This window comes from Falco rusticolus, chromosome 1, assembly GCF_015220075.1.
Source record: "Falco rusticolus isolate bFalRus1 chromosome 1, bFalRus1.pri, whole genome shotgun sequence".
NCBI lineage: Eukaryota > Metazoa > Chordata > Aves > Falconiformes > Falconidae > Falco > Falco rusticolus.
The window spans coordinates 122,969,732-122,994,802 of record NC_051187.1 but is presented as its reverse complement, the minus strand read 5'-3'; the positions used below and the strand labels follow the sequence as shown (position 1 = coordinate 122,994,802).

The following is a 25,071-nucleotide window of genomic DNA, read 5'->3' as shown; positions in this document are numbered from 1 at the left end:
TGCCTAGACTTCAGTAAAGCCTTTGACACAGTTTCCCACAGCTTTTTCCTGGAGAAGCTGGCTGCTCATGGTTTGGACAGGTGTACTCTTAGCTGGGTAAAAAAAAAACCCTGACTGGATGCCAGCCTGACAAGGAATGATGAATGGAGTTAAATCCAGTTGGTGTCTGGTCACAAGTGATGTTCCTCAGGGCTTAGTATTGGTGCCAGTTCTCTGTAGTATCTTTATCCGTGATGTTGACAGGGGGATAGAGTACACCCCTCAGTAAGCTTGTAGATGACACCAAGCTGGGTAGGAATGTTGATCTGCTTGCGGGTAGGAAAGCTCTACAGCAGGATCTGGACAGGGTGGATTGATGGGCTGAGGCCAGCTCGATAAAGTTCAGAAAGACTCAGTGCTGGGTCCTGCGCTTGGGCCACAACAACCCCACACAACACTACAGGCTTGGAGGAGGGTGGCTGGAAAGCTGCCAGGCAGAAAAGGACCTGGGGATGTTGGTCATCAGCTGGCTGAAAGTGAGCCAGAAGTGTGCCCAGGTGGCCAAGAAGGCCAACAGCATCCTGGCTGATAACTGAAATAGCGTGGCCAGCAGGACTGGGGCAGTGATCGTCCCCCTGTACTCTGCCCTGGGTGAGGCTGCACACCAAATCCTGGGTTCAGTTTTGGGCCTCTCACTGCAAGACAGATATTGAGGTGCTGGAGCAAGTCTGAAGGACAACAAAGCTGGTGAAATGTCTAGAGCACAAATCATATGGAGAGTGGCTGAGGGAACTGACGTTGTTTAGCCTGGAGAAAAGGAGGCTCGGGGGAGACTTTATCACACTCTTCAGCTACTGTAGAGGAATTATAAAGGAATGAAGGCAGGTTAATTAACATTGATAAAAAACGGCTGTGGGTTGGCTGATGTGGATAATGTGCAGCTGTGGCTGGTTCCTACTAAGTAGTTAAATAGCTCTAAGGGGTATGGAAGAGGAGCACTGGATGAAGAGAGACCTTGAAGCAGAGGGAGGGGAGAGAGAGAGCACCCTGGATGTAGGAGAAACAAGGAGAAGTCCTGGGAGAAGGGGGCCTGAATGAGGAGAGGCTGGCTGGAAGAGGAGCCCGGAGAAGGAAGAATCTGGATGCAGCAGAGGCAAGAAGCAGGGTGGGCTGGCCTGGAGAGGATGAAGAAACGGCACGGACAGTAGATGGACTTTTGAGACCTTGTGGGGGATTGGTGGCTGTGCTGGGGCAAGGCCTGCTAACTACTTAGTTAACTGAAGTTAACTTGGTATGTGATGGTAAAAGTCTTGTTGCAGCTGGCTAGTTTTGATAGTGCTGCAACAAGCTACCTGCAATGAGGTTGTAGCAAGGTGGGCGTTGGTTTTTCTCCTGAGTAACGAGTGATAGGACAAGAGGAAATGGCCTCAAGTTGTGCCAGGGGAAGTTTAGATCGGATATTGGGAAAAATGCTTTCATGAAAGTTGTCTAACATTGGAGCAGGCTGCCCAGGGAAGTGGTTGAGTCAGTGTCCCTGGACGTATTTAAAAGACCTGTGGATGTGATGGTTAAGGACATGGTTTAGTGGTGGACTTGATAATGTTAGGTTAATGGTTGGATTTTATGATCTCTGAGGTCTTGTCCAACCTAAATGATTCAATGATTCTAATGGAGATGTTGATAGGTTAGGATGACTGCTATGTGGCACGCTTGTTGTAGACCAGCAGTGAATATTTTGTCTGTTTGCTGGAATTCTTCAGGTTATTCTGCAACCTGATGAATTACACACAGCTCCCCTTTCTCTGTAAGGCTGAATAGTGACTGTCAGAGATGTTGCTTTTGAGGAAACATTATTAGATATCTCAAGACTTTCCTTTCCTCAGGTCAGGTAGAGGCAAAGTGGGTTTTTCTACCTCTACAGTGATTGTGGCCCCGCTGGTTCCAAATAATTTTCCCTACAAATGTTTTGTTAGGTGTAACTCTGTATTGGCAGGTCTTTGCTTTTTTTTCTCCCTACTTCCAGTCTGTATAGGTGTCTCTATGTGAAGTGGCATTTATCTGATTGCAAATGACTTAAAAATGTAATTTTTTAAGTTTCTTGGGCTTTCTGTTTTAATATTTACAAAGAATACAGCTTCAAATAAATTGTGAAGGCATTTCAAAAACAGAACAGGGAAAGGAAGACAGTCTTGTGTAGATCTAAAAAGAAGGGCTCAAATTAAGGCAAATCATGGTTTATTAAGATGAGTTACAATTTTTCCAGGTACGTTTGGGGAGAGGAGTCATGGTCTGAGAGACTAATTCTTCCTTCTCTCACCCTCATATTTTATATAAACAGTAAAGTTGTCAACATGAACTAATGCTGCTGCTGTCATATCCAAGCTGCTCACAAACAGTGACTAAAACTGGTCAAAATAGAGTAATAGTTACTTCTAGTTTTTCATATTTTGCTCAGTATTAAAGAGAATGTTTACTGCACGTTAACTAGTGTAACCCTTTGCAAACTGCATATAACTGTGCTTTGATACAATACTGGCAACTGCCTTCCAAGTTTGTGGAAATAAAGCTATATCATTAGGCCTTAATAGGTCTTCATGATGTTTAAAAAAAAAAAAAAAACCACCATAAGTTTGAGCACATAATAATGTCAGAAATTCTGGTATTAGTAGTCTTTTTTTTTTGATAGTTACTACTATGAAATCTCAATTAAAAAAAGAGACTAATTTTTTTAACCCCTCAGACTGACTTGTCTTTTCTTACTCAGCCACAATATAAAACTAAAATAAGTATGATAAGTATATTTAACTGATCTTGTCTTCCTTTTGTGACTGAACTCATAGTTAAGAATTGCTGTCCGTTGGTCTGTCCCGTTGTTTTTGTCACAGTCCTCTCTGTTGTGTGGCAAGCAGAACACAAGTTGAGATCTGCCTTAGTCAAAGTCTGCAGCGATCTCTTCTTGGCCAAATCACAGAAATGGTACTTCATCCTTTCTTTCCTGTGTGTGTCAGTGCTAATGAATGTATTAGTCTCCTGTATTCTGGTCTTGTTCTAGTTGACTTTACTCTTTATAATTTGATCATATGGTATACGCTGCTTGGATCTTCCTCAGCCTCATGCTGTATTCAGCGTTCTGGGCCTCTTTGTCTTTCTGTTCTCCCTCTGTGACTTACCTTTGGGCTATTTATGCTGCAAATGCAAGTTCAACTTTTACCTGTGCAACCCAGGTAGCTGATGATGTTGGGACAGAATGGTGAAACCTAGTCTGTTCCCTCGTAATTTTACCTTCCCACTCTTCCCACCACAGTCCAGCAAGTAAGATCTTGACCTGTTCAGACTTATCCCAGGAGCCTCAGCAAGGTTGGTTTGTGTTGACTGAGGCACCTCTCCACTTTCTGTTGCCTTGCAAAGTCAGAATTTATCCTTAGACTGTCTTACACTAAATGTAGAGACTGTTGTATGAGAAATCGATCTAAAAAGCGCTCAAACCTACTTGTTCTACTTTGTGGTGCCCCTGTGTAAGGTTTTGTGTGATGAGTTTTTGTCTGCAGGCTCTTACCCTGTGTGGTAAGAGTTCAGTAATACCTCAAGCTAATTTGCCAGCCCTAAAGCAAAAATAATTAAAAATAACTTATTCTGAAGAGCTTCAGAATTTCTTTGTATGTGGGAGAAACTTAGTGGAACTTATAAGCAACTTTGTTGCAGGTTGGAAAATGCTTTCTACGAGCATGCACAGACTTACTATTATACAGAAATACGAAGAGTTAAATCTCATAAGGAGTTCTTGAACAAAACCACTCATCAGGTAATGTTCCCCTATTTTTGACATACTGTGCAAGTTACATTGCATGTTAAAACATGAAAATAAGGGTGGTTTGTTGCTTAAACATTTTTGTTCTCCCCGCTTCCAACTTGAGATGCCTTCTCTCGGTATAGAAAGTAAATTTGGCTTTATTTTCTGCAACTTAAACTTTGATTTTGATTGGGCTTGTTTTTACTTTTTGTCTTCTCCTATCTTCCTTAGAGGAAGAGCTGCAGCCCAAATATTAAGTTCTCAGATTAACTAAAAACTTTTGGGTTTTTTATCTATATAGTTTTAACCTATTTGAATGTAGTATCTTAACAAGTTTGGGAAGTGCTTCCCATAGATATTTTTAACTTAAAAAGCTAAATCTAGTGCAACTTTGAGTTTTGCTTTTTAAATTGTTAATACCCGCTCAGATACACAAGGTTCTGTTGCGATTGCTAGCTTCCCTCTCTTGGAGGCTGGGGTCCAAGCGGTGAGCTCCGAACCAACAATCAATTCTGCTGGTGTAGAGGCTTTGGGGTGTTACAAAGCCTCTCCCCTGTTCCAGGGTAAAAGGCTTGGAACAGATTAAATCTGTTGAGAGATTGCTGCTGCATCGTGGTGGCAGAGAGTACTATTGGGTAAACAGTTGCATAGTCAGTTTTTCAAGTCAACTGCTATATTATGTACGTCTCTGAAATTATCACCTGTATCTCCTTTGTAGGTAACAGGTATGTTCAGATGTTTGAATGATGTACACTGGTTGTGTTTTGCAGCTTTTATTTGTTAGACACCAGTTCAAAATAGCATTCTTCAGTGAGCTGAAACAGGATACGCAGAATGCTCTCAAGTAAGATTCATGTAATCTTCCCTCACCCTCTCTACTCCAAGTTATTGCTAAGCCATAGACTGCAATAAATATTTTCCCGAATGCAAAAGTATTTAAACATGTATGTAAGGGGTGAGTTCTTCTCTGGGAAGAACACTCTGATTGGAAGGCTGTTTTCTGCTGTTGGCAATCCTGTTCTTCAATTTTATTATCTTGTATGATTTAAATGTAATTAAAGTATTCCTGCTTAGGAATTACAGAACTGCCTATAATCTTGTCCATGAATTGAGGGCTCATGAAACAAACATGCTGGAAATCAAGACTATGGCAGGATTTATAAACTACAAGGTAACAAGTGTACTTCTAATCTTTGCTTTTTTTTTTAGTAAAGTTGATGCATCTCTAACGTGTGAAGTTTTTAAAGTTCCGTTTTGTGTTGCTTTTAAGGAGATGGATTGGAAACAGCTATTGGTGGAATACCAATTACACTCAAACTTGCAAGGATTTCTGAATTCCACACAAAAGAAAGATCCTTAGCTGAAGTTTGGGAGTATCTTGAAGGGTTGGAGTTCATTTGAGATGCAGTAATCTGAAAGACTAGACTCCTTTAACTCTCACTCTGTCCAGGGGGAGTGGAAACAAGGGTTGCTTGTTCCTTGAATATTTCTGTCATCTTGCAAAGCTTAAGCCAGTATAGTTCAGTTCCTACTTGTTAGGAGGAAGAAAGTAACTCTAAGAATCAGACAATACTTTTGTGGTATTATGGGGGCTTTTAGGTAAAACAAAACTCTTCCACCATTGACAACAATTCTGGAGTGGGACTCCATCAAATTCCACTTGTAGACTGCAGACTTTGAAGATAATGATCTTCCTAGTGGCTCTTCAGTTCCGTCTTGAATTTGGTTGTGAGTTACGCACTTCTCCGTTGATGGCTTGGGGGAGAAAGGAAAGAAAAATAACATTAGATGAAATAGAGGACTGCATGATTTCAGGTATAGCACATTATGGTTTACATCTCTTCTCTGTTTTCTATGCTATTTAAGCTCTTCAGAAATAGGTAAAATTCGTTTGTGGTTTTTTTTTTCCAGAGTGGCATGTTTGGTGTTTTGTTTTTTTTTTTTAAAGCTAATCCTTGGCAGCCTAACACAGTTATTTTTCCTCTTATTTTGATTTCTTCTAGATCTGTCGCCTCTGCTTTCAGCATAATACTCCACTGGATGCAATTGCTCAGTTCAGGAAACATATTGACTTGTGCAAGAAAAAAATAGGAAGTGCAGAACTGGCTTTTGAGCATGCTGCCTGGATGTCTAAACAGTATGTTTCTGTTTAATAATGTTTCTGGTTTTAGTTTTTAATTAACCTTGTGAAGTTCAATGTTTTACTTGTCTAGGCAAGGTACAGATTCAGAGCTCTTTATCGAAGAAGGAGATACACTAGATCATAACACCTGTATGGTGTTCTGTTTTGCACTGATTTTTGACTGCTTTTCTCTGGGAATAGCAGGGGATGACACAAATACAGCCATAGGACTTAGATGCAAAAATTCAAACTAACAAGAACTTTAGACTAGTCTGTTTAAGGCTAACCAGAAATTGTAATTGTGTCCCTTTCAGTTCAAATTGCTGTTGTGTACATAACCTTGGTTATGAATTTTTTTAATAGGTTTCAGGCTTTTGGTGACTTGTTTGATGAAGCGATTAAGCTGGGATTGACAGCAATTCAAACTCAGAATCCAGGTTTCTATTACCAGCAGGCAGCCTACTATGCACAGGAACGGAAACAACTAGCAAGTATGCTTTGTAACCATGATGTAAGTTGGGAAGGGAGAAAATGCTTTGCAAATAAACAGGTAGTAAATTAGTTGTTTTAGTTTCAAGTCTTAGTGGAATAATTTGTATAATGTATAAATTAAATCCAAGGCAAGGAGATATGTTTTTCTGATATCTACTAACATTAAAAGTATTCATTATGTATTGGAAAAGTTAGTCCAGAACAAACATGTTGGTGTTTACTTTATTACAAATAATTCTGACATGTTTTTAAAATACTTATTTTTAAAATATATCTATATGCTTTCTACGTTTCTGGATACTTGAAAACTCGCTGTTTTGTTATTCCAGTATATTTTTCAATACATGCACCGTATCTGGTGACTTAGAGGAAGCAGAGAAACAAGGCATTAGTGTTAGTGTGTGTAATGTGGCTGGTGGTTGCTGTTTTTGATGCTTGCCAGCAGAAGGGGTTGCATGGAAAATAGATCTCTGTGGTCCATTAAACTTACATGCTAATTGTATGAGGCTACTCTCCAGCTGACGTGTCCTGATTATTTAAAAACATTTTTGTTCTTATTGGTGCTATTTATTTGTTGTTCTGTGATTATCTTGTTAGGAACTAGCTTTAAAAAGGATTACCCAGTTACTCTTTAACAGTATTTGAGGTGAATGATGGTGAATGCAGTAAGATGTCAGACTGAGTGAGGAGTGTTTTAATGTTTGGATTTCCTGAAGAACCGCTTTTGTACAGGTGGCTGGCAAAGTTATATGTTTTAAAGTGAATGTCGTCTTTTATGTGCACGGGTATTAGAGCATCAAATCACTTTTAATGCTTTAAAATGAAACATGAATCCCTTTCTTATGTCTATATTTGCTGAATTTACAGTCCTCTGTGATATATCCCAGTCCGGATCCCCTGGAAACACAAACTGGAGTGCTTGATTTCTATGGGCAAAGACCATGGCGGCAGGGAATATTAAGTATGTTTCTGTGTCTTCTATCTGTGGTGGTTGGACAAATTTCTTTAGCTGTTGATTCTGCCAGGTGACTTAGTGGAAAAAGGGTTACATGCTAATGTCCACTGAGATAGATGCAGGGCTGGGACCTCCCTCTCTTTCGTTAGTTGGTGGTATGCAAAGTGTTTGATCTCTATAACAAAGAGCAAAAGGAACCGCAGGTTTATGCAGGATCAGGTATTCAGCAAAGTTGCATAAGCCCTACCGAAGCTCTGCTGCTGGTTTGTTTCTATTGCTGCCTAAACTACCTGTCATCAGTGTGCTGCAGGGAAGCCTGACTGCAGTGAAATGCACTCCTGGGGAGAGAAGGAAAAGTAATGATGTCCTTGAATGCAATTGTTATAAATTCATCCTGCCATCCATACTGTGTCCTGTCAGCTGTAGACAGGAATTCATGACTTCTTATTTTTCCTGGGAGGGGGAAAAAAAAAAACTTTTTGGATTTCAAAATGGATTGAGAGGATGCAATGACTAGATTTTAATCTAAGAAAGGAGTTTGTGGGTTTCATATTAAGGAGGATGCTTTCTCAGAAGTTCAGACTTTGAATGTACAGCTTTGAGCTATCTATGAAGATACATACAGTTCTGATACATTCATTGTTGACTGTGGTTTCACTTTCCTTTCTCCCTCTCCACTTGGTCTCCTATTTTGTATTCTCTGCATATCCTTTGGGCTTTGCCACTTTACCACTGCCCTCTTTAAAAGACTATTCCATTTACTGTAGAGATAGTCTAACCTCTTCTGTTCAAGCATTAATGTTTTAAAATTAGCTAGACTCTACTGTCAAGGTTAAGCAGTTTAACAGGTAAAGTTTCTCTTCATCTTAATGTATTCAGTTTTTTTTGGTTTCCGCAGGAGTTTATAGTCTTTTAAATCCCTGTACAGTTCTTCATATGCTGGCATTCTCTACTGCTAGAAAAATGAGTTTGAATCCTTTCTTGAGATTGGATAGGAAAAGGGCTACAAACTTGTCTTAACATAATAGATACAGTTAAAGACTAGGGGTTGTCTTACTGTAATTTGCTACTTTTGGGTAGCTTCAGATAGTCTTTTAAACAAAAGGCAAGATACTTGTTTCAGATTTCCTCTTCTAGAACATGGAGGATGGGTGAGTTCTTAAAGTGATGTATCAGTCTCTTGGGCAAAAGAATGTTGAAGAGTTTGAGTGTGCTTGAATTGGAGTGTGAATGGCATATAGCTCATCACGTAAATAGTTCCCTTTGGGTCAGGACAAAATTCTAATTTCATGGATTTTTCGTTGTCTTATGCAGGCTTTGATCTTTCTGATCCTGAAAAGGAGAAGATGGGAATTCTATCCCTACAGTTGAAAGAGAAAAATGTCCTTCACTCGGTAAGTTCTATTCTGAAAAAAACCCAAAAGAATCTAGTGTTTGACATTGTCTTAATGTTTGCATATATAATTATATCAGTAATGGTTTTATCTGTTAGGAGCTAATAATCACTTTGTTGAGTAATGCTGTGGCGCAGTTCAAGAAATACAAATGTCCAAGAATGAAAAGTCATTTAAGTGAGTATAAATAATCATACGATTTTTTTAAAAATTGATTTTGCAAAGGATTTTGGTATTGATCTGGAACATTGTTCTTTATATTTTATTTTTATCAGTGGTTCAAATGGGAGAAGAATATTACTACGCTAAAGACTATGCCAAAGCTTTGAAGTGAGTACCATCCATGGTTGCTTCTTTCACGTCCTAGTCTTCCTAAGACCCTGTGTCTTACTGCTATGGAATAATGTTGGAAGCTCATTTAAGATGCTCCTTGTAGCTGGATTTGATCGAAGCACAGGCTTTGGAGTCTATGAACTCCACTCACGTTAAAGAAAGCAAACCAGATATGTGTCAGTTATTAAGAGTATAAAAACTTCCTGCTGTAAGCTTCTGTGGGAGTTTGCCTTATTGGGCAAATATTATTTGCTTCTAGCACACTGATTGAGTGTGCTTCGTGTGCTACACACACACCCCCCAAAAGTGATTTCTGAAACTTGCAATGAGTATAGTTACATCTAATTACTGACTTTATAGTTGCAACACTCAAGAAATACGGAAATGTAGATGAATTCAATTTTTATTTATATACCAGGAAATTAGCAGAAGGAATATTTTTTTATTGCTGTAGTTCTCTGCTGTTAATGACTACAGAGCTAGGAAAGTGTAGTGCTGAGGTACAGCTACCTTTTCTGAAGGATGTGTCTTATGCTTAGTTTCTTAAATGTATTTTTAAGGGGAGACAGAGTCATGGTCATGTTACGCAGGAGTCCCACACTCCTGATTCCACTAATTAGGTTTCAAAGATCACATGTTGTAAAGGGAACATGTCTGAGGTAGGAGAAATGTGTTTGTTGTTACTAGCTGGCTGGAAGCTACATGGAGAAGATAAGCTATGATAAGCAGATCAGTTTATATTGAGCCTAATTCTTGTACGTACAAGCATTTCTTATATTTAGGTAGATTTTTCTGAGGTATGCAGAAACTCTTTGTCTTCAACAGTTGAACAGAGGTTTTTCTAAAAAAAAAAAAAAAAAAACAACCAAAATCACTTCTCTGCTTTGCTAGTAATAGCAAACGTTGCTCAGCATTAAAACAGTATCAAGATGTGTGGTTTTGCCTCATAAAGATTGATGCATGTGTGGTTTGCAGGTCTTTGAAACCCTTGAAGGGAGCAGGGGATAGAGGGTTAGAAGGGAAAAGAAGCATCTCTGCTTAAGGAACATTAAAATTCTTCAGATTGGAAGGGGACTTTGCTGTGGGATTTTGGTTTGCTTCTTAAAACTTACCACATACTCAGTAGTAAAGCATATTTTTAATGCAATGCTGGGATTAAGACTCTTCTGTCCAGTTGTTGTTTTGCTAGTTCTTTATGTGAAGACTGGTGAGTTTTCCTGTTGTTCTCTCTTGTGAAATTTGTTCTAGCCTGAAATAGAAAATTCATGGAATAGATGGTTTCTTCACAATATTTTTATGCCATTTTCAATAAATCATTGCCACATGTAAACAGTAGACTTTAATTTAGCGCTTGTATTGGTGGAGATTAATTTTGTATTAATGATACCAAATAAATGCAAGCTTCTAAAAAATATTGATGTGTACAACTTGGTTTTCTCTCAATTTCACTGTGTTGCAGGCTCTTGGATTATGTTATGTGTGAATATCGCAGTGAAGGATGGTGGACTCTTCTCACTTCCATATTGACGACAGCTCTCAAATGTTCATATTTGATGGCCCAGCTAAAAGATTATATAACGTACTCTTTAGAACTACTTGGTAGAGGTATTCTTTTAAGACATGTACTCAGCCTATACAGAAATATTAAAGTACATGTATTTGGAATCCTGACAAATCGTTGTTAGACACAGTGCTTATTAGTACTTCAAATTATTTGACTACAAAATAACTGTGCTGATTTTTAATACCTTAGCTTGTGTGGTAGAAGCTGAATTTTTTTGCTTTTCTATTGCAAAATTCATTACATACAAACAGACTGCATCAGGATATCTGAGGCACAGAGCTTTGCTTGAGGCTGCTCAAATAATGTAACAGAAACTTCCTGAGCTTTGGGATGGGAGAAGAACTGTAACATAGCTAAAGGTGAAAACTACTTTTCCTAATAAGTAACAAAGCTAGCACAATTTTTCTGGACTTTAAAATCCCAAATGTGCTTCTCTTAAACTTTTTACTAGGAATCTGATGATGAAATATGCACATGGTGTGTTTCAGGGAAGAAATGTGACATAAGGTGGCTGTACAGTAATAATGCAAGCCCCCTGCTTCGTATAATGTTTGTTACTTGACATTGCAGAAAAGGTCCTTTTGTGCCCTAAACTGCTAACTAATACCACTGTTGGGTAGGCGTCTTAAAAATGGGTTTGTACCTTCCCCTAGCTAGCCAGGGTACTCTGCTTTGTATTCAAGAATAGCCAATGAGACAAACCTACCTTTCCTCATCTTCAAGAGAAGAGTGCTAATTTTAATTAGTCCTTTTTCTTCCTGTCACCTTCTCTAGCTGTTGTTTCTAATATTATCTGAGCTTGCCTCTTTGCATGTTATGGATTTTGTACTGTTTCTTCAGTTTTTAAACATAAATAACAAGAAGGTATAGATAGTATTCTCTTGGGGGTTTTGTCCAATAAATTATAAGATGCTTAACCAGTAAATGTTTCACTTGGTTCCAGTGGAAGTAAGAGGAAACATGTAGGAAGGGGGAAGTCCTGAAAACTGAATGACTCCTTCATTACTGATAGACAGATGTTACAATTTTTTTTTCCCAGACTGTGTTTTTTGAAACAAACAAAAAAAAAAAAGTAAGGAGACTTGCTTTGGTTTTGCTTTGTTTTTTAGCATCTACTCTTAAAGAAGATCAGAAATCACGAATAGAAAAAAATCTGATGAAAGTTCTAATGGTAAGTCACAAAACTCCTACTACCCTTTTAGATAATCTTAAGAGTGTTAGTGTTTGGTAACCTTCTTTTATTGTTGTTTGTAATCTTCTGTCTGGATGCAGAATGAAAGCCCTGATCCTGAACCTGATTGTGATGCAGTTGCTGTTAAAGCATCACAAAAATTGTGGGCTGACCGTGTTTCCTTGGCAGGCAGTAATATTTTTACAATAGAAGTCCAAGATTTTATACCATTTGGTAAGTAAGAAAGCAACTTTACAACTATGTCAAAATTTATGATCTGGTGTATCTTGAAAATAACTCATTAGGAAAAAATATAAAGTGTGTATTAAAGGCAGCAACACTGAAACACTTGTTTCAGCACCGCTCTGTTCTTCATCTAAATCAGTAAGATAAGAAATCATGGGAGAGAAGCCAGTGATCTCTTAGCCCTGAAACGGATTACTAAAGAATCCCTTGCTTTTTGAAAGACTTCTGTCATTCTGGTGTGCTTTGAAGTCAGATTCTGAGGAAAAAGGGCAGAATGTGTGTGAAGTAGTACTTCCCACAGAAGGGGAATGTGAATGAGCATTACCTATAGAAGTCTAAACATACAGGATGTTGTTTGTTTGGTTTTTTTCCTGCTGGACATCTGCTTCTCCTCTCCTCTGCAAAGATTTTGGCAGAGTGCTGAAAATCAGCTTTCTGTGACAGTGTTAGTAGCCTAATCTGTGCCACTTACCTACAAAGTAAAGTTTTAAGAGTATACACAGAACAATCCTTAACACAATTATTTGAAGAGTGTGCTTCTAGAACTAAATGTTGTAGTTTGTGTTTGAACACCTACTTCTTTATTTATCTTTTTTTATTTCCAGTGCAATGCAAAGCGAAATTTCTTGCTCCTAGTTTTCATGTTGATGTTCCTGTGCAGTTTGATGTGTATTTGAGAGCTGATTGTCCTCATCCTATCAGGTTTTCGAAGCTCTGCATCAGTTTCAATAATCAGGTAACCATGTTCTATTTCTGACCTAGTGATAGAAGCTTATCATAAGAATGAAATAATGTTTTTAAACATAAAAAAATTCAAAAGTTCTTTTCCAAGATTGTATGGATATTTAAGTTGGAAAGGTGCTTTTTCTTTTTGCGTTATCTTTTCCTTTTGACAAGTGTATTGATACTGTGATAAAACTCCCAAATGCAGTTCATCTATTATATCCTCGTTATTCTACTAAGCTGTCTGTAAAGTTTCAGAAAGATCATTTTAATGTCTTATTTCTCTTGATGTTCTTGCATGAAGTTACATTAATATAATTGGTATCTTGTACCAAAGAATTGCATTGTAATTACTTGCTAAGTCATCTTCAGCAGTGTGAAAAGCAGCAAGAATCCATATAGTTCAATCTGGTAACACGGAGCCTTAATATTTGCTGTGCTACCATTACTCTCTAAAGATGTCTTGAGTCTGGATTTACCAGCTTTTTTCCCCGCTCCTCCATTGTAGGATTACAACCAATACTGTGTGGTAGAAGAAGCCTATCAAAAAAGTGATATTCTAGAACACTCATCGCAAGGAACGATGTGCTTAGTCCCTGGCAGAACGAGAAAGTTCACTTTCAAATTCGTTGCAAAAACTGAAGATGTAGGAAAGAAGATTGAGGTTTGTCAACTTGTTTTACACCTTTCTTACTGGTGCTTACAAAGAACTCAAAACTACAAAGCTGCCACCAATCTGGCAGCAGTTACTAGTGTCACTGCATTTCCAAATGTTTGAATTCTCGAAATGAAGTACCAAAAATGAGTGCAATTTTATTGACAATGCCAAGACAAAAAATTATCACAAAAACTTAAGTATTAATTCAAGATTGGTTTTTTTGTTTGGTTTTTTTTCATATGTGCAATACGTTAAAAAGAAGCCTGGTGGGGGGAGGTGCATGAAGGGAAGGGTGGTGTAGCACTATGGGAGGGTAGGAAACTACAAAGTCCTACACCACACACACCCGAGTGATACTTTTCCTACTACGGTTTCGTTAAATGGAATCTTGAAGTGGTGAGGTGTCTTCGGTCTGCAAGGCTGCCAGAAGCTTTTTGGTGATACCCATCTTTATTGTGCCTGTATGTATTGGAAAACTATATTCTTACAGAGGTGATCTGAAGACAAAGTGATCAGTAGATGTTTAAATTTGTGTCTATCAGATCACCTCTGTGGATTTGATCCTGGGAAGCGAATCTGGCCGATGTGTGGTACTGAACTGGCGTGGGGGAGGTGGAGATGCTGCTTCTTCTCAAGAAGCATTGCAGGCAGCACGATCCTTCAGGCGAAGACCTAAGCTTCCAGATAATGAAGTGCACTGGGACAGTTTGACTATTCAGGCAAGCACTATGTGAGTAAAAAATTGAAAATAAGTATATAATGTATCCCTGAGAGTCTCCTGTGAAGTCCTGATTACTCTGCCCAAAAGAAGACAACAGATTTGTTGGGACTACTTTAATATGAGCTTTTTAGTATGTCATTGCTTAACTGGGGATAAGATAGGTATTATCTTAATTCTTTAGGACTTTTGAAGCTCCAGATAGCTAGATGTACAGGAAAAGCTTGCCTCTATCCCTGAGTATATCAAATATGCTTTGGTTCTCCCCTTCACCTAACCTTGCTAGGCAGACTTTCCCAGATTTTTGTGCAAACTAGGAGGTGGTTTTGTTCTTCTACAAAAGCCATCACACAAAGAAAGAATCCCTAAGAAAATGTATTGGAAATAATTATTAATAAATAGGCTAGCTCTAATTTAGATGTATTCAAGGGAATTAAATCCAGTTGCTGTTGGGGGTACTTTTTCCTGGCAGAACATCTGAACCATTAATGTTTGTTACTAGGGTTCCAAAATGTTTTCCCATCATGTTGCTTTTCAGGAGTCTTGCATATCCTAGTTGAATAGGCCGGTGGTTGTCAGGACTGTCTTACACAATAGGCTGTTTTAATCTCCTTTAAACTAGGCTTAAAAACTTCTTATCTAAGAAACATACAATAACTGAGTCTTGTCTTTTTTTTTCTTAAAGGATTATTTCTAGAGTGCCAAACATTTCTGTTCAGCTCCGTCATGAACCTCCTGCCCTGACTAATGAAATGTATTGTTTGATTGTGACAATCCAGTCACATGAGGAGACAGTGGCCAAAGATGTTAAGCTTACAGCAGGTCTAAAGCCAGGTATTTGGGGTTATTTCCTTTTAATCCAGCAGTCTTCTAATTGACTCCTTGTTCTTGATGCTATGCAGAGAAATAAGAGTAAAAGGGTCTCCTGCAGTAATTAAGACTCAAACCAAAGTGAAGGTTGGGACTGGCGAGATACTAGTGTCAGAAGAAGAGCTAACAGACTAATTCAGTTATGGTTATCCTAACCACTGCTTGTCAGTGCTGTCTACATGGGTACTTTCAAAACATGTCTTTACAAGCTTGAAAGAAAACATGGAAGCTTTTGTATTCCTCCTTAATCTTTTATTTAATTGCTCATAACTGAATTTTTCTTTTCCCAAGAGTTGGATCTTTTTCTTGCTGAGATGAAAGCATTAAGACGGTACTAAATAAAATGGTTTCTAAATATAGCCACTGTGGCTTTTCTGCCACAATTTTTTTTTTTTTTTTCCCCTTGCCCTGGACAGCATGGTTTGGTCTTCAAGCTACTTGACATTTGGGGACTGGTGGTGAACTGAAGCGCTATTCCTTCAAATTAAAAAGAAAAAATGCAAATATTACATGTCCTAGTTATCTGTATGTAGTTGTTGCTGACAGTTTTCAATATTTGAAGTCCAAATGTCATACTCGGTACACCTCTTTGTAGCAATTATCCTAAAAGGCAAAAATATTTTTAAGCCACTAGCATATAGGATGTAATATGTGCTGTGTATTCTGAAATAAAACCACATTCCCTGTACATTTGGATGGTTCATTAAAGTCAGTGGAGTGTTCTTTAAACTTACTTAATTGGATGCTTGGGCTTGGCTCCGAAAGCAGTGTTTAATTGTTGGTCTTGACATTTATTTTTTTCTCCACTTGGTCTTGACTCTTAACACGTAATACAAGGTCAGTGTGGGCTTGCTGATTACATTAAAAGAACAATTGAAATCTGACATTTCATTTATAGGGAAGGTGACTTTTTTACAGTTGCAACTCTGGCAAGATGTGCCTTGTTTTGCTTTGAAAATGATCCCACGTGGTTGCAGTAATGCTATTATTCTAGTCAACCTCTGACTTAACAGTGTCATTTAACATGTATACATTTGTTTTCACATCTCTTTGACATGGATTCAGAACAATTTTAAAGGATGTAAAATCATTAAGTCATGCTCTTGAAAACAGAAGAGTGAAACTTCCTTTTTACATCATATGGAGTACCAAGAAAAACTTAGGTCGCATAATCATGTTGTATTTTGTGTATGGTAGAGAACATCTGGATTTTTGAGATTATTTTTTGGCCTTTTGACCCTGACCCATGTGGGATGTGAACTCTCCAATTCAGAAAACTTTAGATGTTGTCAGATTTACCCTCTTGGTACTCTTGAAAGATTCCCTCAACCAAAGGAACGACGTTTGTTTGTCATGCATTTCTTCTCGAGATGAATATTTTATTATTTTTAGTTACTGCTTTCATGCTGCAGTGGTGTAAACCTGTGTTGGATATGAAGCCTATTTTGAATCCTAGGGCAAGATGCCAACCTGACTCAGAAAACTCAAGTGACTCTTCATGGAACAGATGCATGTGATGACTCCTTTCCTGCACTGCTTCCCGATATCCCTGTAGGAGACTTGCAACCAGGGGAAAAGGTGAAGGCGTAAAACCTTCTTTATATATCACACTGAAGAAAATGGGGATCAACTAATAAACTCTTAGAAGGACCTATGTTTACTTTCAAATATCTGAACTGGTAAATGAAATGCTTATGGCATACTTATTGTTTACTTAAAGTTTCTTTAGCTAGATCCCCTTTTGGACTAAATTTGGGAGTAAGGTACGTTCTGGGACTGATAACAGCTGGGAGATAAGAAATAAAATAAGGAGGCTAATCTCAGCAGTTTAAATGCACTGCCTAACGGACAGGAGATAATAATAGTCAGCAAGTGCGATTCGGCATGGTAGAGGATCAAATATGCAGATGTTGCACCAAACTGGAATTGTGACTAGTAAATTAGAAGTTGGGTATATTACACAGTAATGATTCTTTTCCTGTACCCTTAAGTAACAGACAAGCATCAGTAGTGAAGCAACTGGAGCTGTGCTACTCTGATTAAAGTAATTCACTAAATTACTAAGATCACGCATTGTAGGAGATTCTTTATGGTCAAAGTAATACCCATTCTGCTATTGCCCTCTTGGACCAAGTAAGATATTTAACAAGTTTTGGACAGCTCTAGGCCCAGTTAATATAATTTAGGTATCGTTTGGCTCATATTGTCTCCTTTATTTTGCAGCTGGAAAAACCAATATACATTCGTTGTGGAACAGTTGGTGCAAGAATGTTTCTGGTTTACGTTTCTTACTTAGTCAACACTGTCGTTGAGGGGAAAGAAATCATCTGCAAGTGCCACCGGGTAGGATGTAAAGATGTACTAGTTGCTGGAGATAATGAAATACAAGAAATATTCTCAATCTAAAGGCTGTCATTCCAAGGCTCTTAGAAGCCTTTCTAGTAGACAGAAAAAAATGCTAAATTAGCTGTATGGTAGACCAGTTTAGGGTGAGCACTTTCGTAAGAATAATCAGAATAAGTGTTTCGTTAAATATCTTAAAGATACATTCTGCCCTGAGGAGGAATTAGTTAAAATAAAGATTAAAAATAACTTTATGTTAGTAACCTTTGACAACAATAGCCAGGTCTGAAACTGAATATAACTTTTTTCCTCCCTCTTCTTCCCACCCTTTTTGTTATCTATACAGGATGAAACTGTAACCATAGAAACAGTATTTCCTTTTGACGTTGCTGTCAAATTTGTCTCCACGAAGGTATGTGTTTGAAAAGTTGCTGATATCTTGGGAGTCACGCCACTTTCGGTAGTCGCACCCTGTTTAGTTAAAATAGCCAGAGCTTGTGTCTGTCTTGACAGTTGGAGCACTTGGACAGAGTATTTGCAGATTTACCATTTTTACTGATGACTGACATCCTGAGTGCCTCTCCTTGGCCTCTCACTATTGTAACCAGCCAGTTACAGCTGTCAGCTTCCATGACCCCAGTAGATCAACTGGAATCTTACGTGGAGAATGGTAAGTTTTCTTAGCTTATCCTCTCTATAAGGAGGATGCTGTTTGCATGAGTTGGGAGAAAGAAATGGGGACATTTTAAGCAGCATTTGCTTATCAAACTCTAAATGGAAGAAAGCTGGTTAATAATGTAAGTTGTGTTCTGGCAAACAACTATCAGTATGCTTCAAAAAAGTAGTTCTACTTCACTAGATCAAGTAAATAGACTTGAATGATGGATGGTAACCAAAATTTTAAATGTAACAGGCTTAAGGGAAAGCACCTGAAAGCACTTCTGATATGCAACTTCTTAGATATCCATGTGAAAACATACTCAATATTTCCAGTGTTTGAGGTGCATTTACTTTCTGGAATGCAAACACTTTACCACCTGATACAGGCAGCATCCAAAGGCTGAAGTGTTCCATGTATGTGATTGTAGTTGTGAAATTGAAAAATGCGAAGCTAAGCAGGTTGGGCTATAAAGAACAGTTAGAACTGAACATATATATATATATATTTAATCCTAACAGTTTAACTTGTTACTTAAATGTTAAATAAAATTTAAAAATCCTGCAGGTCTCAATTTTGAAGAGTGCAGCATGTTAACTTTAAAGTCAAATAAATGGCTTACTTAGCAGTAGAGCTGATCCAAAATCTTACAGCAAAATGTTGTCTTTGCATTTGCTGAGTCAGAGATGTGAAAATGTGTGTATTCTGTCAAAACTTGGAATACAATGCAGCAGTCTGGGTGGCTGCCTGATCGTGGAGCAGCTGTCTGCCAGTGTAATCAAGGACTTGCAAGACTCTACTTCCTCCGTAGATTCAAGGATTACCTGGCAAAAAGCAATTTTCCCAGGTCCTTTAGTCTTCAAACTATGGTGTTTCATCTTCAGCTCTGGCACCTTGTGCTTCATGGCTTCTGGTTGATGCTTCTGAAGAGCAAACTGCCAGGAGGTTTGAACCCCTTCAGATACCAGCTATTCAGCTGTCCACTTTTTTGTTGACGATTTATTTTTTTTTTACTTGTAAGACCTAAATATTAATGACTAATTTTGAATGACCGGAACATCTATTATCTTAGTACTTTTTTTTTAATCACTCCAAGTGAAAAGGTACTTTTTTCTTTAGTTCATTCAAGTGGAGAGAGAGAAAGAAAAAATCAAAAAGAGTGAAAACTCAAAGCTAGTAGATTCTTCTTGTTTCCTCTCACTCGTTTGGATGGGAGAGGAGAAATGTCCATGTTCGTTTTCATTTTAAAATGAGAGAGGTCTTATGCTGATGTCTTGAAATTTGCTGTGGGAGAAGTACAGAATTTGAATTGGCATTATTTTTGCTTTTGTGTGTGTGTGTGCACAAACTCTACATTTGCAATGACTTGTTCTGTGTGTGTATGAAAGACTGCATAGTGCTGTTCAGAAAGTAAACTCACATTTGTATACATCACCTTTTCATGTACTGGGATACTTCACAATCTTTATTGAATGCATGTATTACATAGGTATGCTTTGCAAAGCACTTCAAAGACCTTTCTGGCTGTATACTTGTTTGTGTCATTGGATTTTTAGATTTGGTGGCTTCTGCAGTAATGATTATGCTTTGATTTTTAAACAAAATCTTGCTGATAGTTGTTTTACAGACAGGTGAGAGTGCCAGTGAGTGCTTTTGCCTTCGATGTCCTCCAGTTACTAATGCTAGTGGAGTGGCAACTGGATGTTATATCATTTCTTGGAAGAGGTGAGTATCTTTTGGCCTGGATGGGGAGAGGAAATAAGTTGGTTAGTTTTTAGGGATCCCAGTGACTTGTTTGGCTTTATTTGGGACGGTTATTGTTTTGGGTGTTAGTGGTCATTGGGGGTGTTCTTTTTTTTTTTTTTTTATTTTAGATCTTCCTGTAGCAAGCGTTATCTAGACTTTGGACCTTACTAATTACTGTTTAGCTTATTAGACTTGATTAAACATGTATTTCACTTGAGATAAATGCTATGTGGTTATGGTTTTGACATTCCACAAAGCTTGCTTTTTTGGTAAGGTATTAGGTCAATTACAAAGCTGCTTTGTCCCCTTCTGCTCCCTGTTTTCTCCTATGAAATAGTGCCCTTGAGAAGCCAAGTCAGAAGAATAGCTTTGCAGCAGTAGAAACACAGTTTTTAAATGGGAAAACTGTTTTCCCACCCTAGATTGTGGGTTTATGGTGTCACTCAGTTTTTTCAAAGACAAATTTTGAGGTTTATCCATCTTCTTAGTTTGCTTTTATTAATTTTTAGAGCTGTTTAGTTTCCTTACTTGCTTCTTTGTCTTCTCTCCATGCTGTGGCACTTCTTTTACTCACTGCAAACAATCAAATATCAGTATCTGGGCTTTTTCTTTCCACCACTGAAATTACTGTAATTTTAGTTTAGTCAAATGTAAGTGATGTTCTTTTGGTGTACGTACTTGATACTTTATCTTGTGTAACTTCCGATGCGGTCTGTGTTTGACATTTTTCCTGCAGAAGTTCACCTGTGGAAAGTGTACCTGTCGTTAGTACAGTCATCACTCTACCACATGTGATTGTAGAGAGCATTCCCCTCCATGTTAATGCAGGTAATATTAGTTTGGCACCATACACATCCCAGTTGGAATTGTTAGGACTGCCAAAGTTTCACAGTGCCTAGAGCTTGCATTTATGGTAGCAGAAGACAGAAAACTGTTGCTGGATGTTATGGAGCTAGTGAAAGAAACTGTATCGTTGCTTAGACTGCCTCAAGCCTTGCCCCTCTTTTCCCCCCCCTTCAATTTAAGGGAGGAGCTGGAAGGTGGTTACACAAGTATGTTCTTAAAAGCTGTCAATGGATTGACCTGTGTTGTGTGACAGCACAGATGCCAGAGTTGATGATGCCTTCCCGGTAGGTTTCTCTAGAGATCTAAGGCAAGAATTACTCCATCCACCCACACCCTGGCTGCATCCCAGGAAAGTAAGCCTGAAAGGTTGGAGCAGCTTGCAGGCAGGTGAACTGTTTCTCTTCTAGCACTTCACCTGCCCAAGAGCAGAACCAGAATGCTCACCAAACACACAGAATTCCTATGCTTTCCTCAGGACGGTTTCATTTGTACTGAGGTTCTTCCACCATCCTTTCTTAAATTATTTTGAAGGACCTTCCTGACAGTATCTGATAAGGTTTTGGTAAGCTGCAAATATCAGGCAGCACCAAAGTGACTTCCTAGTTAGCATTCCTGGACAGTGTTGGCAGTTGGAGGTTTTGTAACTAGATGCTCAAGATGCATTATTGAAACGTTGTAGTGAAGTTGTGTTCTGTTCTTTAATCTTTTTCTGAAAATTCTTGTCAGAAATGCTTTAGATGCCTTGTATATTTTTTTTTTTCTTCAAACTTTTCACTGCTCTTTGCAGGTATTTTTTATGTATGGAACTTTAAAATGTATTTTGTATTTGAGATTACTTTCTTTCTTTCCAAAGATCTGCCATCGTTTGGTCGAGTCCGAGAGTCTCTGCCTGTCAGATATCACCTGCAAAATAAGACCAACTTAGTCCAGGATGTGGAGGTGTCAGTGGAACCCAGTGATGCCTTCATGTTCTCTGGCCTCAAACAGGTACAAAGTTGTCACCTCTACTGATCCTGTGGGCTTATCTGGTAGCGAAGGATATGTTGATTAGACTTACACCGATGTGGAGAGAGGACAAACTCATTGGGGTTTAGATGTTTAAATTATGGTCAGCTCTGTCTGGAGGAACACGTGGATACAGCCTGCATTGAAAGAAGGGCTAAGTGGAAGCCTGACCAGGAGCCATTTGCCGTGTTGCTTATGGGTAGCATGGTGTTCCAGCGTAGAAGTGACAGTTTAACTGGAATAGGCAAATAGTTACCCTCTTTCCAACTCCAGAAAGTAAATAGTATATAAATAGAAATAAACAGAGGACTACTTTTGGTCACAGAACTTATCTATGTTTGTGGTCTTCTCTTTTTTTAAGATCCGATTAAGAATCCTTCCTGGCACACAGCAGGAAATGTTATATAACTTCTATCCTCTGATGGCTGGATACCAGCAGTTACCATCTCTTCACGTCAACTTGCTGCGATTCCCAAACTTCACTAATCAGTTGCTCAGACGATTCATACCAACGCACATTTTCGTAAAGGTAAGACTGTGAAAAGTGCCTTGTGTCTACAGAGGCTTCCTGTGGGGCTGCTCGGTTTTTGGGGGCTACCACCCTAGCTCTGCTCAAAGCTGAGTGTTTCTAAGCGGGCTAAAATGGCTGGCTTGGAACAGTTATTTGCTTTGAAAAGTCTTTGGTTGTGCGTTGGTGTCGTCAACTAAAATCCTTAGGAAATCTGTTAGTGCAACAGGTATTTGGTTGCAATTAAATAAACTAGCTGAACGGGCTTAGCCTGTCTCCTGTTCTGTGCCTTACTCTAAAATTAAAGTTGTCTCCATTTTGAGTACAATGGAGTGAGCTAAACATAATGAAATACTTCAATACCATAATTTGTAGCACTCTGGGGGGGGAAAAAAAGTGTTTGAGCAGTCCATATGACTGGGTTCAGAAACACTGTAGCATCCCACGCCTCTTTAAATAACTTCTAAAAACACATCCTCTCAGTGAATCACTCAGTCTAGGTTATTTTTTTTTTTCTTAAGTGGTATGACTCTGAAGACAATTCGATCATGTCATGAAAAATGGATCACAGGCTTCTCTTGACTTCTTAAGAACCATTTAAATCCAGTTGCCTAAAACAATGCTTTCTCATTCCACTGCTGCTGTCTCCAGAATCTTGTATTCGCTCGTTAGTCAGACTCTTAGCGATCAAGGAGCCTGAAGAGTTTGTTTATATGACCTGAGGTGGACTTGTTCAGACATCTGTAATCCTGTTTCCAGGAAACAGGCCTGGCATTCTTTCAGTTATGTTTTAGCCAAAAGAGATAGGCAGAACTAACTTTTTGCATATGCTGTCAATCAGTGGCTCTTCTAGATTGGTTGTCAGGATGTCCTCCAAAGTCAATACAAAAGGCTTTTTTCCTGAAAAGCACAGTGTTCTCGATGCTCCTGTGGAATCTCTCAGGCTTCAGAATGCCTTGCCTTCTGCTTTTGGAGCTGTCAGCGCTTCGAAAAAAACTTATTCTAAGGATGCCCTTTCTTCTTTAAAACTGCTTCGTTGCTCTCTCCCATCTCTGGTGATTCTACTTAAAATTCCTCCAAGAAACTGTCAGTCCCACTGCTTATTTACGCATTGATAATGATCAGCTTTTTATACTGCAGTGATACTTGGAACTCCGCTCAGCCAGGCCTTGTGCTAAGCTGTCCACCTGTGTATGGAGGTGACATTTAACGGGGCAGCTCAGGAGCTGAGGCTTCTGCCAAGTACTCACTGGGCCAAACTGAAATTTCAGCTGGATGTTCTCTGTGCTGCTGTTGGAAGCCATTAGGAGTTGAGGGTGGGCTTAATGCTGCGCTTGGGTACTAGAGCTGCATTGATCAACGTCACCTACCACAGGATGAGCTTCGTAATGGCCTTAGTCTTTCCTGGGTCTGTGGCAGGTTTTTTGTGCTTTTGCTTTTAATTCTCTGTCTCTGTTTTCTTAAAGCCTCAGGGTCGTCGAGCAGATGATAACTCGATTGCAGCTGCGTAACTTTGAGACCTGTACCTCTGCACTGAAATGGGATGTTGCACAGAATATGTAAAGCTCACTTTGGAAACATGGCTTTGAAACTATAAGAATTAAATTTCATTTTTAAATTGCAACTCTTAGCAGAAATAATGTTTAAAAAAAACCCAGTCTTTCATAGACTGACTTTAAGGAATAAACATATGGGGAGAACTCAGTGCTTTATGTAACAGGAACATTCTTTCGAAGTTAACTTTGAATGTCAAACTCTTGAAAGTATTAAGGCATATTAAATGCATTGAGTATTTAAGTGAAGAAATGCTAATTCATTTGACCGAAACTGAAAAAAATGTTTTCATAAGTAGCAGTAAGTTGAAGTGCAAAGTTTCTCTTTACTATTAGAGATTTATAACATTGAAAATGATCATCCTTTATGGAAGTTTCTCCTGTGCCACTTGTGTTGAGGGCAGAACAGGGTGTGCAGTAGCACAGTAAGCTGCAAATGGTTACGTTGTACTGTTGGAGTTGCACGGCTTACTGGTTCCTTAAAACCATAAATCTAAAAAGCACTCTTTCTCCTGGGTAAGCCATATATCCAAATTTGAATTCAGCAGCTAGTCTAATGAACAGAGAGATTAATTCATAACAGTTGGAGTATCCAACCTGAAGCTGATATGGTGTTGGATTATTTTTACACACACAGCTTCCAGATGAAAGAGATGTCTTGGTAGTCTTCTGCTATGTGAATTTAAAAAACGGACATCCTACTGTTGTACAGCTCTGGATGAACTGGTGTTTAAAATACAGTAAATTGTGTATATATATATTAAAAAAAAACCATTGTGAAAACTTCAGTATAATTTTCTAAATAATTACATTTTGATTGCTTGAAAAATACCTTATTTATTGTCAAAGTCAAGTTCTAATAAACAGCTTGTGACAGAGTACTCCTGAAACTGTGTCCTTAATTGCATTGTTTTCACAGCTGTTGTTTTATAACTCTGGTCTGTTTTGTGGGCTGATATGTTCGTTTGGGGTGCTGAAGTCCAAAATAACAGCTGTAATACTTGGAAAAAAGTGTTAGAGAAGCATGTAAAACATTCCTTGCCAGTGAAACGACTGTAGGCTAATTGGCAGTCCTGAAAAAATATGCATGAGCATATACGCACATGGAGAGCAGATGTAGTTGTATTCTGAGTGTTTTTCAGTGTATAGAGGAGGAGGAAAAGATGACTGACAAACCATGCTGGGAAGAATAAATGAAACATTCCTTATTCTTTGCTTAAATAGGATGAACTGAGTGGCAGTTATGGAATAGGTATCATCTTTTCTTTAAGAGTGGAAAATGTATTTCATTTCCAGGTGTATTTTTTTTTTAAGTAGCCACTGAGATTACAGCAACTCTGGCATCTCTGCTACTGCTTCTTAAAAGGCATGTTGATGCAAGTGGTGTTAAGTGTTCG

At 38.5% G+C, this 25,071-nt stretch overlaps 1 protein-coding gene across 3 annotated transcripts in view; it reads left to right on the top strand.

Moving 5' to 3' along the window:
* TRAPPC11 (trafficking protein particle complex 11) overlaps positions 1 to 24,564 on the top strand; it is a 29,242-nt gene extending 4,678 nt beyond the window's left edge. The window contains exons 5-29 of one of the 3 annotated variants that reach the window (XM_037399068.1): positions 3,682 to 3,781; positions 4,540 to 4,613; positions 4,844 to 4,940; positions 5,773 to 5,906; positions 6,255 to 6,402; positions 7,251 to 7,344; positions 8,653 to 8,732; positions 8,831 to 8,909; positions 9,008 to 9,062; positions 10,525 to 10,670; positions 11,739 to 11,800; positions 11,902 to 12,034; positions 12,652 to 12,782; positions 13,278 to 13,433; positions 13,970 to 14,157; positions 14,831 to 14,979; positions 16,472 to 16,593; positions 17,239 to 17,358; positions 17,705 to 17,770; positions 17,872 to 18,028; positions 19,633 to 19,741; positions 20,499 to 20,590; positions 21,462 to 21,595; positions 21,975 to 22,142; positions 23,588 to 24,564. In XM_037399068.1, coding sequence (XP_037254965.1) covers positions 3,682 to 3,781; positions 4,540 to 4,613; positions 4,844 to 4,940; positions 5,773 to 5,906; positions 6,255 to 6,402; positions 7,251 to 7,344; positions 8,653 to 8,732; positions 8,831 to 8,909; positions 9,008 to 9,062; positions 10,525 to 10,670; positions 11,739 to 11,800; positions 11,902 to 12,034; positions 12,652 to 12,782; positions 13,278 to 13,433; positions 13,970 to 14,157; positions 14,831 to 14,979; positions 16,472 to 16,593; positions 17,239 to 17,358; positions 17,705 to 17,770; positions 17,872 to 18,028; positions 19,633 to 19,741; positions 20,499 to 20,590; positions 21,462 to 21,595; positions 21,975 to 22,142; positions 23,588 to 23,632 — 2,839 coding nt within the window. In that variant the 3' untranslated portion in view covers positions 23,633 to 24,564. Of the gene's footprint in view, positions 1 to 3,681; positions 3,782 to 4,539; positions 4,614 to 4,843; positions 4,941 to 5,772; positions 5,907 to 6,254; positions 6,403 to 7,250; positions 7,345 to 8,652; positions 8,733 to 8,830; positions 8,910 to 9,007; positions 9,063 to 10,524; positions 10,671 to 11,738; positions 11,801 to 11,901; positions 12,035 to 12,651; positions 12,783 to 13,277; positions 13,434 to 13,969; positions 14,158 to 14,830; positions 14,980 to 16,471; positions 16,594 to 17,238; positions 17,359 to 17,704; positions 17,771 to 17,871; positions 18,029 to 19,632; positions 19,742 to 20,498; positions 20,591 to 21,461; positions 21,596 to 21,974; positions 22,143 to 23,587 lie in introns of those variants that run through there. The other 2 variants (XM_037399076.1, XM_037399085.1) reach the window with 2 other exon arrangements.
* Positions 24,565 to 25,071: the final 507 nt, after the last annotated feature.